Source organism: Accipiter gentilis, chromosome 1 (genome assembly GCF_929443795.1).
Source record: "Accipiter gentilis chromosome 1, bAccGen1.1, whole genome shotgun sequence".
In the NCBI taxonomy this organism is placed as follows: Eukaryota; Metazoa; Chordata; class Aves; order Accipitriformes; family Accipitridae; genus Astur; species Astur gentilis.
The window spans coordinates 6,676,338-6,689,536 of record NC_064880.1 but is presented as its reverse complement, the minus strand read 5'-3'; the positions used below and the strand labels follow the sequence as shown (position 1 = coordinate 6,689,536).

Genomic DNA, 13,199 nt, shown 5'->3' with positions numbered 1-13,199 from the left:
GCAGCTTTAATTCCTCTTAAGTAGTGTTTAAAAGCCCTATTTGGCTAGAAAGCAAATCAGAACACTGCATGAAATCTTTATTTCCCAGTTCATGGTTACAGCCATGAAAGAAAATACTGTAAACTTACCTGTTTTGTTGATTAACCAATATGGTGCTGAAATTAGTATTTTCAGAGAACCTTCAGCACGACATACAATCCTTATGGTCAAATTTAGCAGTCGTTTGTTGACATCATACAATCGCATCCGTACCATATAGTTTTGTGTCCCGGGAGGAATCAACAGCTCTTTGCAGATTGGGAAATTTTCTAGCAATACCCCTATGAAAACAAAAGAAAACAAATGAAAACCAAACATTACCCACACAGAAACACTAGTTTCTGATAAGCATACAGGTTGGTGTTTCATATGGCTTATCTTTCTGAATATTTCATATAGCTTATCCAGATTAACTTTTAAATCTGCCCAGTGTCGTAACCTCAGACCTCATGAAGAAATGCCTCAATTTGAGTCACAAGCAGCAAAAAAAAATTCTGTAAAGAACACTGCTTAGGGCTAACTACTGCCTTAGGCATCAGAAGTCCAGCCAGTGTTGAATAATTCCATACATACTCTCAACACCAACTTTTTCTGTCAGAAAGAAAACAGCAAAACCACCCAAAGCGCTGGGAACTTATTTGATTTATTCCCTTCTTTATCACTGTTCTCTCCAGTTTCTACTGTTTCCACTCTTGGGAAAACGAGAAAAGACGAATAAGGAACAGACCAAGACAGCTGACAGACTTGGGGGAAATGATGGCAAGATTAGTATTTTTTTTGGATGCATGCACTTGGTTATTACCTATAAGAAGCCTTGCAACCCAATGAAATAATCATATAAATGCTTTCCATTTTTCTTTTTTTCCATTCTTGCACGATAGTGCCTTGTACAAGAAACAGTTATATTGAGGTACTCCTCTACGAGGATCAGAAAGTGGTATCTGAAAAAGAACCTTACCAAGCTCAATGTTCTGAGATGTATCAGCTGTGTGCAATGCTGCCTCTTTGCCAGGTTTTAACGTCCCATTAATCGGCATTCCTTTAACATAGAACTCGAGTTCACAGGGTAGCAAGTTACAGATTACCACTGTAGGCAATAGATAAATAGTATGCCCAGGCTGTCTGAAAATCTGTTTAGCGCTGTCAGAAAATATGTTGGAAGGCATGTAATCCGGGTAATTTTCTTTCTTTATAGCCACACAAAACCTGTGAAGGCAACGTATGTGAGAAGTCAATGAACTTGATGGAATAATTGAACCCTGTCTTTGTGCATTGCACTAAATCCCACAACATGCTGTAACTTCAGGACTGATAGCAAAAACGGCATTTAGAATTGTTCTCCATATAATCACTTTAGAGTTTGATTATAAGGTATTTTGCATTTATGCCTACTATAAAGACAACAGGAGTTTCCCGATTTTAATCAAAGAGTTAATTTAATCACTCAAAAACCCCTCATCTGTTCAGAGACCTAACATAAAATTACTTTTACAGTTTACAAAATTTAAAAGCAACTTCCATAAACTTGCAGAAACATGTTATCAACTATTATTAAAAAGATGTTTTAACTATTAAACTATAAGCGTGTTCTTAAACTTAAATGCTGAATGTGTCCTTCTTCCCAGTAGATATATCCTTGCTTTGGTCACAAGACACTTCAGTTTTTCATTAGTTAAGGTAAAAAATTGAGTATATAAACCTTCATTTTAAATAATTTGTTAATTTTCCTCCCTCCGATATGTTCAAAACCCGCATATTAAGCGGCAAACTACAGAACTGACAGACAGTGGTAACTATATAGTATGCAAGGGTCATTTCCTGAAACAACTTCCATAATCTCTACTCTAGTATTTCATAAATTGAGAGCATCCCTAAATCCATCATATCACATAACTACAAAATTCCATTAAGTCCTCACTATGCAGTGACATTTTTGGGCTTAGAACAGAGTACAGGACATTCAGGGAATGAGTATTTGCGAACACACTATGGCAAACCACTCATTATTCTCAGCAAGACAGACGAGATATTTTAACTCAAGTCCACATTCTATTATCTAACCTTTTCTTTTTTACAATAAACATTAATAGTGTGCTTACTTTGTATTCTCAGACATTTGCTAACAGACACTGTCAAAGGGGCTTCAAGGAGCCCTGCAGAAATATAGCAGTTATGCTTCAATGCTTTCTCATTATTCAACAGACCAAACAAAACATCCCATTAAACTGCAAAAGCTTTCATCTCTAAGTATTTTCTTTCCTGTTACTTACTTTCACAGTATTTCATTTACCAGAAAAAGAACACAGCTTACAGAAAAATAATTAGGTTTTTAATTACCTAAAAAATCGGCTATTTTCAGACTCCATTGAATGACACTCTCGCTTGCTGCTGCATACTTCTGCTGTCTTCTGAACATTAGTCCAATGAATTGGAGCCTTACAGAAAAAGACTCCCATTCCTTTTGGCCTGGCTTGCAAACGCCAAGATGTAAGATGTAATGGAATAGCAAAGGAATCTCCTGGCATAACTGCTGGAAGAACTACAGGTTCTGCAACCAGAGAAGAAAATACATATATCAAAACAGGCCCCTTTACTGAAAAGCATAAAATTTTCAAATATTAAGTCTCAAATTATGAAGAAACAAGTTTTGTTTTAACATAAAACACTAGCTACTTTATGTATGTTTCAAACACCAACCTGTTGATTTAAATCCTAATAACAATCTGGCAGCAGACAAATTTAGGTGTGTAAATCTGAAACTGGCAAAAGACTAAAAACTTGCTGAAATTCAAATTCTTTTTCCTTGGATGCTTTAGTGAAAATACTTATTTCAAAAAGATCTCACTCACTACATTTGGGTATGTTACCAGCATATCACTACATTTCTAGACTGCACCTTTGCATACTAACACCTGAAACTTTCTGGACTACTGCTAAAAGGTACAACTTGCTACATACAGGAAGCAAGTCCTTGCAGAGTTTCAGCTTTCCCTGTTTACCTGAAAAATAAGCAAATATCCTACTGGGTTCTCTAGCTTACCTTGCTGATCATTTTCATCTTAACATTACCCATTTTCACTCCAGGGAGGACTACTTTGTTGCAACCATTAGAGACAGTGGTGAATCTTCTTGGGGAGGAAGCTAAAGATTCCCCATAGTATGGAAGGAATATACAATGCTTACTGTCAGGAGCAGAAGGACTATCTAGTCTTAGTTCCATTGGTGTTTCCAGCTTGTTCTTCACAATCAAGGCTGAGCGCACTGTTATCACTTTCCGAGCGCTACCTTCCATGGTAACTTCAAATACCACACGAACTGGAGGCAATGAAGAAAACTGGAAGATATTTAAAAGCATTAAAAAGCTCAGGTAATGATTATATCTAGAAGAGGGACACCTCAATTTTTAAGCAGTAACTGCTGGAGTAAAAACTTTGCCAACTGAGTCCGACCACATGCAACACCTAAGTTATACAGTTTCACAATAATGATTTATAATCCTGTACCTCCTCCTCAAAACACTGTAAAATTAACTATGAAAAAGCAATTCTAAATACTACTGACTCCATTACCTTTTTCAAAATGATGCAAGTTCAAGTAATAGCAATACAGATCCTAGAAGAACACTTTATACACTACTGCACTATTACTTTATTTTATAAATTCACAGTTTGAATTCTAAGCCTCATATAATTAACAGTCACTCATCATTCCTATTTGTCAAAACTAAAAAAATAAGGTGGAGCTTTCTTAGAATATTCCTACTTTTTTCACTCCTACCTGCCCTTCCACTGTAGTGTTTTATCTCCTACATTATACAAAGTCATTACCACTTCTGAAAACCACATTTCGTATGGGCTCACATGCTGGAATTCACATACTGAAATTTAAGACTCATTCTTCAAACAACCATTTACACTGGTGAGAAATGGTAAGTCATGTTAAATATTTGTTCTGATTTGAAAGTTTGTATTGTTTGCTTGACTTCTGTTTCCTTTCTATTGAAAAAGTTCTAGAAGGACGGAAAAGTCAGTTAACTTGTAGAATTATGCTAGTCTTATTTAAGTAGCTTCGCTCTCAAAAAATGAAAATATATACTCACGTAGACTTGTGGATGTATTATATTTGTTCTACTTATGGGGCTTCCAAGCTGGGAGAAAAATAAACAGGAAAGTTAAAGTTGCTCAACTTTTAAGATATTACACTCAGTTGTAATACAGAACATTACTATAGAAGAATAAACTACATACTTTCATCACTTTGTGTTTCTGATCTTCAATACAGCTTGGAAAACATGTCAGAACTATATCAGCAAAACCTGTTTGTAATAGTGCTTTAAAAAGAAATTAAGCTGAGGGAAGAAGATTGGGGGGGGGAAGGAAAAAAGCTACAGAAGATGTGCCTGAACAACAATTCTCATTAATTTGCATCCTCTTCCTTCAAGAATCAAGTTAGAGAAAGAGGTGATGCTTTTTATGCTTCAATATGAAAATATCAGAAACGGTTCGAGACTACTGGCTCTTGTCGGTAGTATCATGAAACTAAATTCTAATTCTGTTTTATACCAAAAAGATCTCAACTTCAATTTCTCCAGCGCTCAATAATTTTCAGTAGCTAGTCTCAAAACTTAGCTAGTTTAGAAATCCACAAGATGATTTTTATCATTGAGTCTCAACAACCGTCAGCCTGCTGATTATTACAATTACATTTTTCCTTCATGACAAGAATATTTTGTCTAAGCAGGAACATATTTCAACAATCTCTAGGCTTACAGGAAATTGCCAGTGTTGTTTATTTTAAGTAAATTAAACACATGAAAAGCATTCCTGCAGTGGAAGAAATAAAAATAGCTGCTGAAATGCTGTGCTGATTTAAAGCTCAATCTCCTTGAGTCCATGACACTGTCACTAATACATTAGTTCTGTCATTGGAAGCTCTGACTGCTAAGCACAGACTAACTGCTGACTACTCTGTTTGTGTTTTCATTATGCATAAAATTGCCAGTTAGCAACCCAGCATCTCCAAACTCTCCCAATCCAAGCTAACTGGAAAGAGGACAATCTCATACAGCAGCTGCTTTAAGATCAGAACCTTGGAGATCTCAAATTACATATTCTATTAAAACTAACACTCAAAATCAGAACTTACAGTAGAAGAGGATGAGTTCTTATCTGGTGCAGCATATCGGAAAAACGTTCCAACTTTGTCTACAGATACGGGACTGACTTCTTCCCAGCCATTTACTCTCACTTGCAACTGATGAATTCTTAGATCATGTGTGTTCCTACCAGGTGAGATCAAGTTAAATTACTATTAAGCAGTATTATACAGTGTAAATGCCAAACAGTTCAAACCAAGAACATCCTCTGCATTCTGAAAAAAGAAACTCACTGAAGCATTAAAAAAAAAAAAAGTCTCAAGAGTTTTTCCATTTCACAGATAAAGACAGACCTGCTTTTACATCTGTTCAATTGTTCCACCTTCCCTTATGAACATACAGAAGTACAACTATGTCATATAAGCAAAAATAAAAGCATGCTATATGTTTGTTAACAAGTTCTTCTAGTTCTTAACACTGATAATACTTATGCTCAACAACCAACACCTCCCCTCACCTCCCAAGACCTTTAGAATAAAGGACATATGACTTGTAATTGAGGACCCTAAGTCTTTCTAAGAGCTTATAATGATCCAACTCACATCTAGGAATGGCTGCCACTAATAGCAAATACATGCTGCTTACTAGATAACTGATAATTTCACTCTATACGTGAGTTTAAATATTTAAAAACAAAACATTAACAAGAGATTTTAAAAAAATGTCCACTTTTTAAAATCTGCTAGTGTCCTCACAACTATGATCCTATGAGTTCCATATATGAGCGTGTCAAAACACATCTCTCAGCCTGGTCCATTCACCTGTGCCTGAGTTTCCCTCTGGCTTCAAATTCAAATGGAATTTCTTCCCCAGTGATAACTTCTTGCCATTCACTGACATTATGGGCATCATCCAGCAATGTCCCATTTTCCTCAGGAACAACACCTGGACTCCCACTGTGAGACAGTGCAGCCCTGTGAAGAGAATCACATCATTTTACAGACTGACAAAATGACTACTTCAGGTAACAAGTGCTTTTTAGTCTGCCTCAGTCTTTAGAAGTCCTGCACATATACATCAGGAATGCATCTGACCGGTTTTCAAATTCTGTTGGGCCTCTTGGAAAAAAAACCAAACAAAAACCAACACACAAAACCTACTATCTCACTGTCAAAGAAAAGCCTCTTATCTAAGAAAGACTGGGAGTTGTCTATGTTTCTCTGCAAGAAAACAAAAGCACTGAAAACAACCAGGTTTGGCTGACATGTTAGAGAAGCCAGACAAATATTGTCAAAGTGATCCCACAACAGCTTCTTACCGGGTAGGTGTTGTAGTTAGGGTAGCAAACCACAGAGTGCATCCAGTATGATTTCTTAGAGCAAATGGGACAAATGGCTGCCTCCGTTTTGGAGTCTTCATTTCAGCTATAAAAGAGAACAAAGATTTGTCTAAGTGCTTATGAGAGAAGCATTCATCAGATGCTAATGTAGGATGACACACAATGGCTGGAGAACCACAACGTGCACTAAATTAAAACAGACTGAAGAAACAGGATAGCAGATTACTTAAAAAATAAAAAAATTTAGTAACTACTACAGAAATGGCACAAAGCAAAAAGAAAGTCTTCCCCTACATCACCCCCCCCAAGGAACTGAGCTTAAGCTACATGTTCTTTTGTTTCTTCCTATCAAGTCTTGCAAAATACTACGCCTCCAGTTTATAACTAACATGCAGAAAACCTAAGTAAAAACCCAATCATAATCAGTAACTTTTCACGTACATTCTAATGCTTATAAAGTATTAAACACTTAATCACTTACAATTAAGATTTATGATCTATTTGACGTAACGAATACAGGATTATCTGGTACCCCCTTTAAATGGAACTTTTATCCTCAAAGACTGAACAAGTATAGAAATACTTTCCTATACAGGATAAAGCCTACTAAAGCAAAGTATAAAAAATAATTTGAATGCAACCCAAGGTAATCCGGATTTGTTAAAATGCTGGGACAGCAAAACCGCAGAACAAGAAACTTCACCTACCATGTTTGACTTTTTTCAAGTATGCATTACTAACAAGCACACAAGTGTTACTCTCATCTTCCATACTGCAGTACATCTGTGAAAATACTTACCACATTTGGACAGAAAAAAAACCCTGTCAAATTCCAGTAACTTACTTAAAAAAGAAGATAAATGACTGCTACCTAAATAGCAGTCTGTACAAAAGAAGTAGAAAGAAGGTGCACACAATAAATCAGCTGCTAAAGAAAAGGTAAGACAGAAATGAAATCTATTCCACAGAATTTATCTGCAGTCACTCCAAAGGCTGACTGCTAGCAAGCTCAAGTACTTCATGTTCCAAGACCCATTCATTCCATCGCAAAGTGCCTAACTAAGAATAATTTAAGCACAGGTTTACAGAGGCAAGAAGGGGTAATGCAGGGTAGGTAGGTATGTTTTAGAATGACTTACTGATGATCGCATACAACTTTCTTCCAAATCAATGACAACAAATTCCTACATACCTTACATTGTCAGTGGAAACTTAAATCTGATCTCTCTAAAGCTTACAGAGAAAGTTCTGTCCAATTAAATGGCAAGAAGATGAAATTCTTGAAAATGAAAACCGTGACTTTTGCCAACTGCAAATAAAACAGTCTTTTTAGTGTTGAGCTTGACTTTATACAATTTTTTGGCTATCCCAGGTTCTACAAAATTACAGACCAGAAGCCAAATGAACTTTTACTCTGGCACTTAATCAATTGCCAATTTATTTTTTGAGACTTTAAAAAAGAATTTTGGGGCCTGATTTTCAAAAGAAAACATACTGTAAAAGTTGCATTTCGAGACTACTGCCTGAAAATAAAGACTACCATTACAAGGAGGGTTTTTTTGCAATTCCTTAAGTAATTTAGTTGCAACACCCACTAAAAGCCAAGCAATAAATATTCAGAGGTTTTATTGTTTCATTTTTTCACAAAAAAACCCATCTTGAAAACTACCTCAGAAAAATAAATCCTACCATTTTCTGGTTTGGGGGATTTTTTTTTAACATCTACAAACTGTCTGCACCCACTCAGAGAAAATGTCTCCAAGGGGCCGTCTGAACAGGCCACAGATGTAGATTTATCGAAAGCTTTCTGTCCTCCCATTCAGCAACTTTTCTACAGGGGCAACATATTTATCAAGTGTGCTGTTTTGTCTTCCATAAGGTAAAAAATTTAAACAAAATCTTACTTTAAACTGGATGGTTTTGCCCAAACACTGTACTGTCAAATATAGAACAAATTAACAAGGTATTTATTAGGAATGCCTTATTTCCTAAGTCTTATTGAAAACAGATTGCTCCTTCTGAAAGCATCTTAAGGTTTTAAGTAGCTAAATATACATGCTGAATCAAGTGTTAAGTATGTATATTGAACATACTGTGGATATTTTTAGAATATAAAATAAAATATTGTGATTTTATTATGCTATTTTTAATCACACACTACTGTCTCTCTAGAAAAGGGACAATGAATAGTCAACAATTCATATAACCTTCCTCAAAAAGGCAAGTCGTCCTACTTAGGATTAGTTATTAGTTATACTTCTCCCTTCTTCCCTGAAGAGCCCAGAGACGAACGTAAGACAGGATACTAAGTTAAGCAGCCTAAAAGGAAAGTAGCTGTTACGTTGTTTGGTTTTGGGGTTTTTGATTGTTTTTTTTTAAATATAGAGGCCAACCTACCAGCAAGTCACATATACAACACAGCATTTATTGTACAAGAGCTTTCCAAAGAAGAAAAAAACCTTTTTGTCTCTCTCTGCTATACAGTACCTCTAGCATAGATTTGATGCTCTAGGTTAGTCAAACTGGCTGTACTCCTAGTTCTAAGGTAGACAAGAGGAAGGCCTGGCAGACAGGAAAGACAAAGTTAGCAGGTAAGAAAAAACACACAAATACAGGTAGACTCTTCCCCATCATGCATCAGGGAAGATACAGACAGTTGGCACCATGCAATCAGTGTATGAGTCTCTACCCGTTTTTAACACTGTGAGAAAAGAAGCTGAAAAGACCTGCCACATATAGAGAATTGTTTCACAAATGTAACAGCATTTTTTCGAGAAACCCAGTCATGTGGGCCTTTGAGGGTACAGAATGAAAAAGATCACTTCTGACCTGCATACACCCTAAATCTTTGACAAGATACTCACTCATTAACTGAGAAAGCGTGACAAAAAAAGGAAGCAGAACTAGCAGTGCAAAGTTCTCACTCAAAACTAAGTAGCCAGAAAGGTTTTTGTTTTTAAAGAACTGAACACAATTGAACAGAAAACAGCATTTTTGTCTTTTTTGCCAAATAACTCTAACAATTCATTGTATGCTATGAAGACCAAATACTTATGTTTGTAATACATTAGACAGATGACTGTGTATGTCAGGACCAGTTCAAATAAAGTGAGATTAATGAGTATCATACTCTGCCCAAAACATGGTGGATCCACCGAAGAACCCATCCAGTCTTCTGAACTGATTACATTCACTTCTTTCTCTTGTTTACAGTAATCTTCCATCCATGACTGTTTGGTACATGTGTATTGTTCTAGAGGAACAAAAGCACAGACAGTAAATGTCTCCAAAGTGGCAGTAAACAAAGTAATTGAAAAGTATGTTAAATTCATAACACTAAAGTTATTCCACTTTCATGGCAGAAGTTTTACTTCACTGCTTTTTCTATGAGCCACTTATAGAAGACAAACAACAGCTCATGAAATCACAGCAGCATCTTCAAAACCAAATATTTTTATATTCTTAAGTATTTTGGTGGTTTTGTTTGTTTGTTTGGGGTTTTTTTAACTTTCAGTGGAATTCCATGTTCTTAAGATACTCCTGCGGCAATGTAACAGCTCTCCCTGAGGAGGCAATTAACCTTAAATATTTTCATGTTAGAAGCAGTTTCTAATTATTTTTTTTTCTTTTTAAGAGGTACATGCACATTCCTGCATAAATATCAAGACACCAATGGAGTCCCCTGGCACAGTATAAATCATAAACTAGCCTTACTACTTGTTATCACTAGTATTAAAAGCATGATGGGAACTCTTAGGAATCATCGATTTGCTGCTTTTCCTCCCATCCTGGCTGCCTCTTTCTGCCAACCCCACAGGCCTTGGAGGAGAAAGGAACAAATATTCAAGGAACAAGGAAGGCTCTCCTGTTACATTTGCAAGCTCAGTCATTTACAGTTTTTTATTATGACCACCAAATTATTCAGATTTGCATACAGAATAAGCAACAATATTTCTGGGAAATGCACACAATCATAGTCTCACAACACACAAGCTTACATGAAGTTTGAGTTAATGATGAACAAACTATTTTGACTTCCTGGAGTGGGAACTGACTGCTCAGGTTTTCAAAGACTGCAGAACTGAAATAAGTAGCTCCCCACTACACCTGTCAATGTACTGAAAAATGACGAGCTGATCAAAATATTTTTAAGTACTGTAAAGTATGGAAAGCTTTAGATAAAAGCCTGTTTCTGATTAAAAATAAATTTCAAATAACATATGAATTTTATAGAACTCACATGACCAGAGAAAGAATTCCTACTAACCTCTAAAATATGTAGCTCATGTCTTTACACTTTCACAATATCTGATAAAATACAGGCTGCCTAAACGCACACCTGCGTACAATATCATGTGAAGTGCGTAGGGACTTGTGCCAAATCTCCCTCCCTCCATCTATGGGACACCAGCAGGACTCAATTAGAAATGTCTGTCATTTTCAGTCCACTGACCATTAGACTGTATAGTGATGCTCTCAGGGAATACTCCTACATACCTATGAAGACAGAAGTAATGTTTATATCCAAACGGTGTTTAGCTTTTACTTCCAGCTTGAGTCGGGAAGGGTGGAGGCGGCTCGAAGCTTGTTGTTGCCAAGAAACTGAACATGGCCATGGCTCAATAAATGGCTCCCAGCCTGAGAACAAACAGAAAACGTCACATGTATTACACATCTGAAGGCCACATTGGAATTCTGTTTACATACCTACGTATTTAATAATGCAGCTTTAATAATGAGATCCTTTACTTTCAATCTGCATTCAAGATGAACTTGTAAGCCTACAGATTTAATTTTCTAGCTAATACAAAGTTGCTCCAGCTCCTCCATTTGAACCAGTGTATACTGTATGTAGGGTCTTGCAGAAATATCTTAATTCCAAGGGAAGCATTAGAAGGCAATTACATCTTCATATTGAAGTTAGCTGGAACTAAGTTCTCTGAAATAGTTTTGAAAATTATTTTCACACAATTATACATAAGTTGGTCTACTATTCAATATCACAAAAGACAAAGGTCTAAAAGCTATTTAAGAAAAATGCCCTACATATTTTTAAAAACAAAACCTACCTTGTTATTGACAGATAATTCCTAAGATTGTTGTCATCAATTTTATAACAGAAAAATTAGTTTCTCAATTCAGAGAAAACACACAACTAGATTATTTCTTTTGTCAGTGTCTGACCTATATTGAGGCATAACTTCTTTTTTATATCTAAAATATAAATTAGGATGGTTGTCTTATGTTAATCTATTGTCTTCAGCCTAATCGCCTACCCTCATGTGCTTTTCCTTTGTGAAATTAGTAACAAAGTGAATGCATCAAAACAATTAAATACTAAAAAAGAGAAGTGAATACAGAGACAGCTAGTTATGTAACAGTCACGTTCTTGGATAACTTTTTATATCTGAAAACTTCAGTGCAACTTTCATATCAGCCATCTCTCTACTTTCCACATCCCTCCATCTGATACCAAATTAGGATATCTTATATAGGATCACATGTTCTCACACACACACACGATCACAAAAGTCAGCCTTTCACATTCCCTTATATGCATTTCACGCTGGCTGAATTTCAGACTACTGTAGTAGGCAAGGCTGTTTTCCTAAACTTAAATAAAGAAAACAATAAACCCGCAGTATTTCACCTGAAAGCTCACGATTGTAATAGTCTCCAGAGAGGGTAAAATGAGCGTAGCCTTCAGGGTTGGCTCTCAAATGTTGGAGAAAATTCAAACCTGAAAAAAAAAGTGAATGTTATACTAATGCAAAATAACTAAATCTCCTGATTTCGTGAACTGTTAACTAAGCAATGGAAGATTCTGTCTTGTCTTTTAAATTGAAATGGTACAAAAAGGCTATCATAATACTCTTCAAATAACATTTATAGACAACCATGCTCTACAACATGGAGCCTCCCTAGGGTTCTGCTCAGGACGGATTCCATTTGTTATGTGATGTATAAAGGGGAAACCAGAATCTTAACCCTACAAAGACTGTAAACTTAAAAACAAAACTTGAAACAAACAAATAAAAACGAAGAAACTAAAAAAAAAACACCCAGCAAACCCCCTAAACCAAAACCACACACAACAACCACCACCACCACCACCAAAACAGTATCAGCTGAAATTTCACAAGTCCTAAGAAACTAAAGCATGGTGCTGAACATACACAGTAACTGACAATAATTTTATGCAACTCACTCAGCAAAGCAAGATACTCACGTGAAAAGGTTAACTCAGCAAGGGGAACATCACAGTCCATGCAGTCATCAATAAAGCAAATGCATATACTTTCTGCTTTTACTTCCACTCCAGAGATGAACTGAAAAGGCACAATCCCTTGGCTATCTCGACCAGAAGGAGTCAGGGAAATGGATTTCAAAGGTTCAGCATTCTTAAATAACCAACTTGCTGCTTTTTTCAAGTCACCTTAGATAAAACCAAACAACCAATCAATCTTCATCTACTTTCTCAATTAAATGTACTTATTTAAAAAACATACGAAAGCAAACTAATTCCCTCTCTCAAGTATAGCAAAACATCAACAGTACCTTGAATGTGTTCTGTTTACTAAGATAAGTATGAGAAGATTATACATACACCAGTATTTTCTAAGAATAAGGAATGGGTTTTGAAGTTTGCAAACCAAGTGGGAACATAATATAAATCTATATTAATACTATGAAGGACTGTAAATAAAGTGGGAAACATGACAGTGC

At 36.0% G+C, this 13,199-nt stretch overlaps 1 protein-coding gene across 8 annotated transcripts in view; it reads right to left on the bottom strand.

The window, feature by feature from the left end:
* VPS13D (vacuolar protein sorting 13 homolog D) overlaps window positions 1-13,199 on the bottom strand; it is a 109,496-nt gene that overhangs the window by 58,136 nt on the left and 38,161 nt on the right. For 6 of the 8 annotated variants that reach the window (XR_007507343.1, XM_049811046.1, XM_049811092.1 and 3 more), the window contains 13 exons: window positions 12,703-12,909; window positions 12,124-12,213; window positions 10,971-11,111; window positions 9,604-9,726; window positions 8,961-9,035; window positions 6,453-6,558; window positions 5,956-6,108; window positions 5,185-5,320; window positions 4,139-4,186; window positions 3,223-3,373; window positions 2,377-2,587; window positions 998-1,245; window positions 129-320 (listed from right to left, as the gene is read on the bottom strand). Coding sequence is in view for 7 of the 8 variants with exons in the window: in XM_049811046.1 (XP_049667003.1) it covers window positions 129-320; window positions 998-1,245; window positions 2,377-2,587; window positions 3,223-3,373; window positions 4,139-4,186; window positions 5,185-5,320; window positions 5,956-6,108; window positions 6,453-6,558; window positions 8,961-9,035; window positions 9,604-9,726; window positions 10,971-11,111; window positions 12,124-12,213; window positions 12,703-12,909 (1,881 nt within the window). In the remaining variant the exon portion in view is untranslated. The remainder of the gene's footprint in view (window positions 1-128; window positions 321-997; window positions 1,246-2,376; window positions 2,588-3,222; window positions 3,374-4,138; window positions 4,187-5,184; window positions 5,321-5,955; window positions 6,109-6,452; window positions 6,559-8,960; window positions 9,036-9,603; window positions 9,727-10,970; window positions 11,112-12,123; window positions 12,214-12,702; window positions 12,910-13,199) is intronic. The other 2 variants (XM_049811075.1, XM_049811084.1) reach the window with 1 other exon arrangement.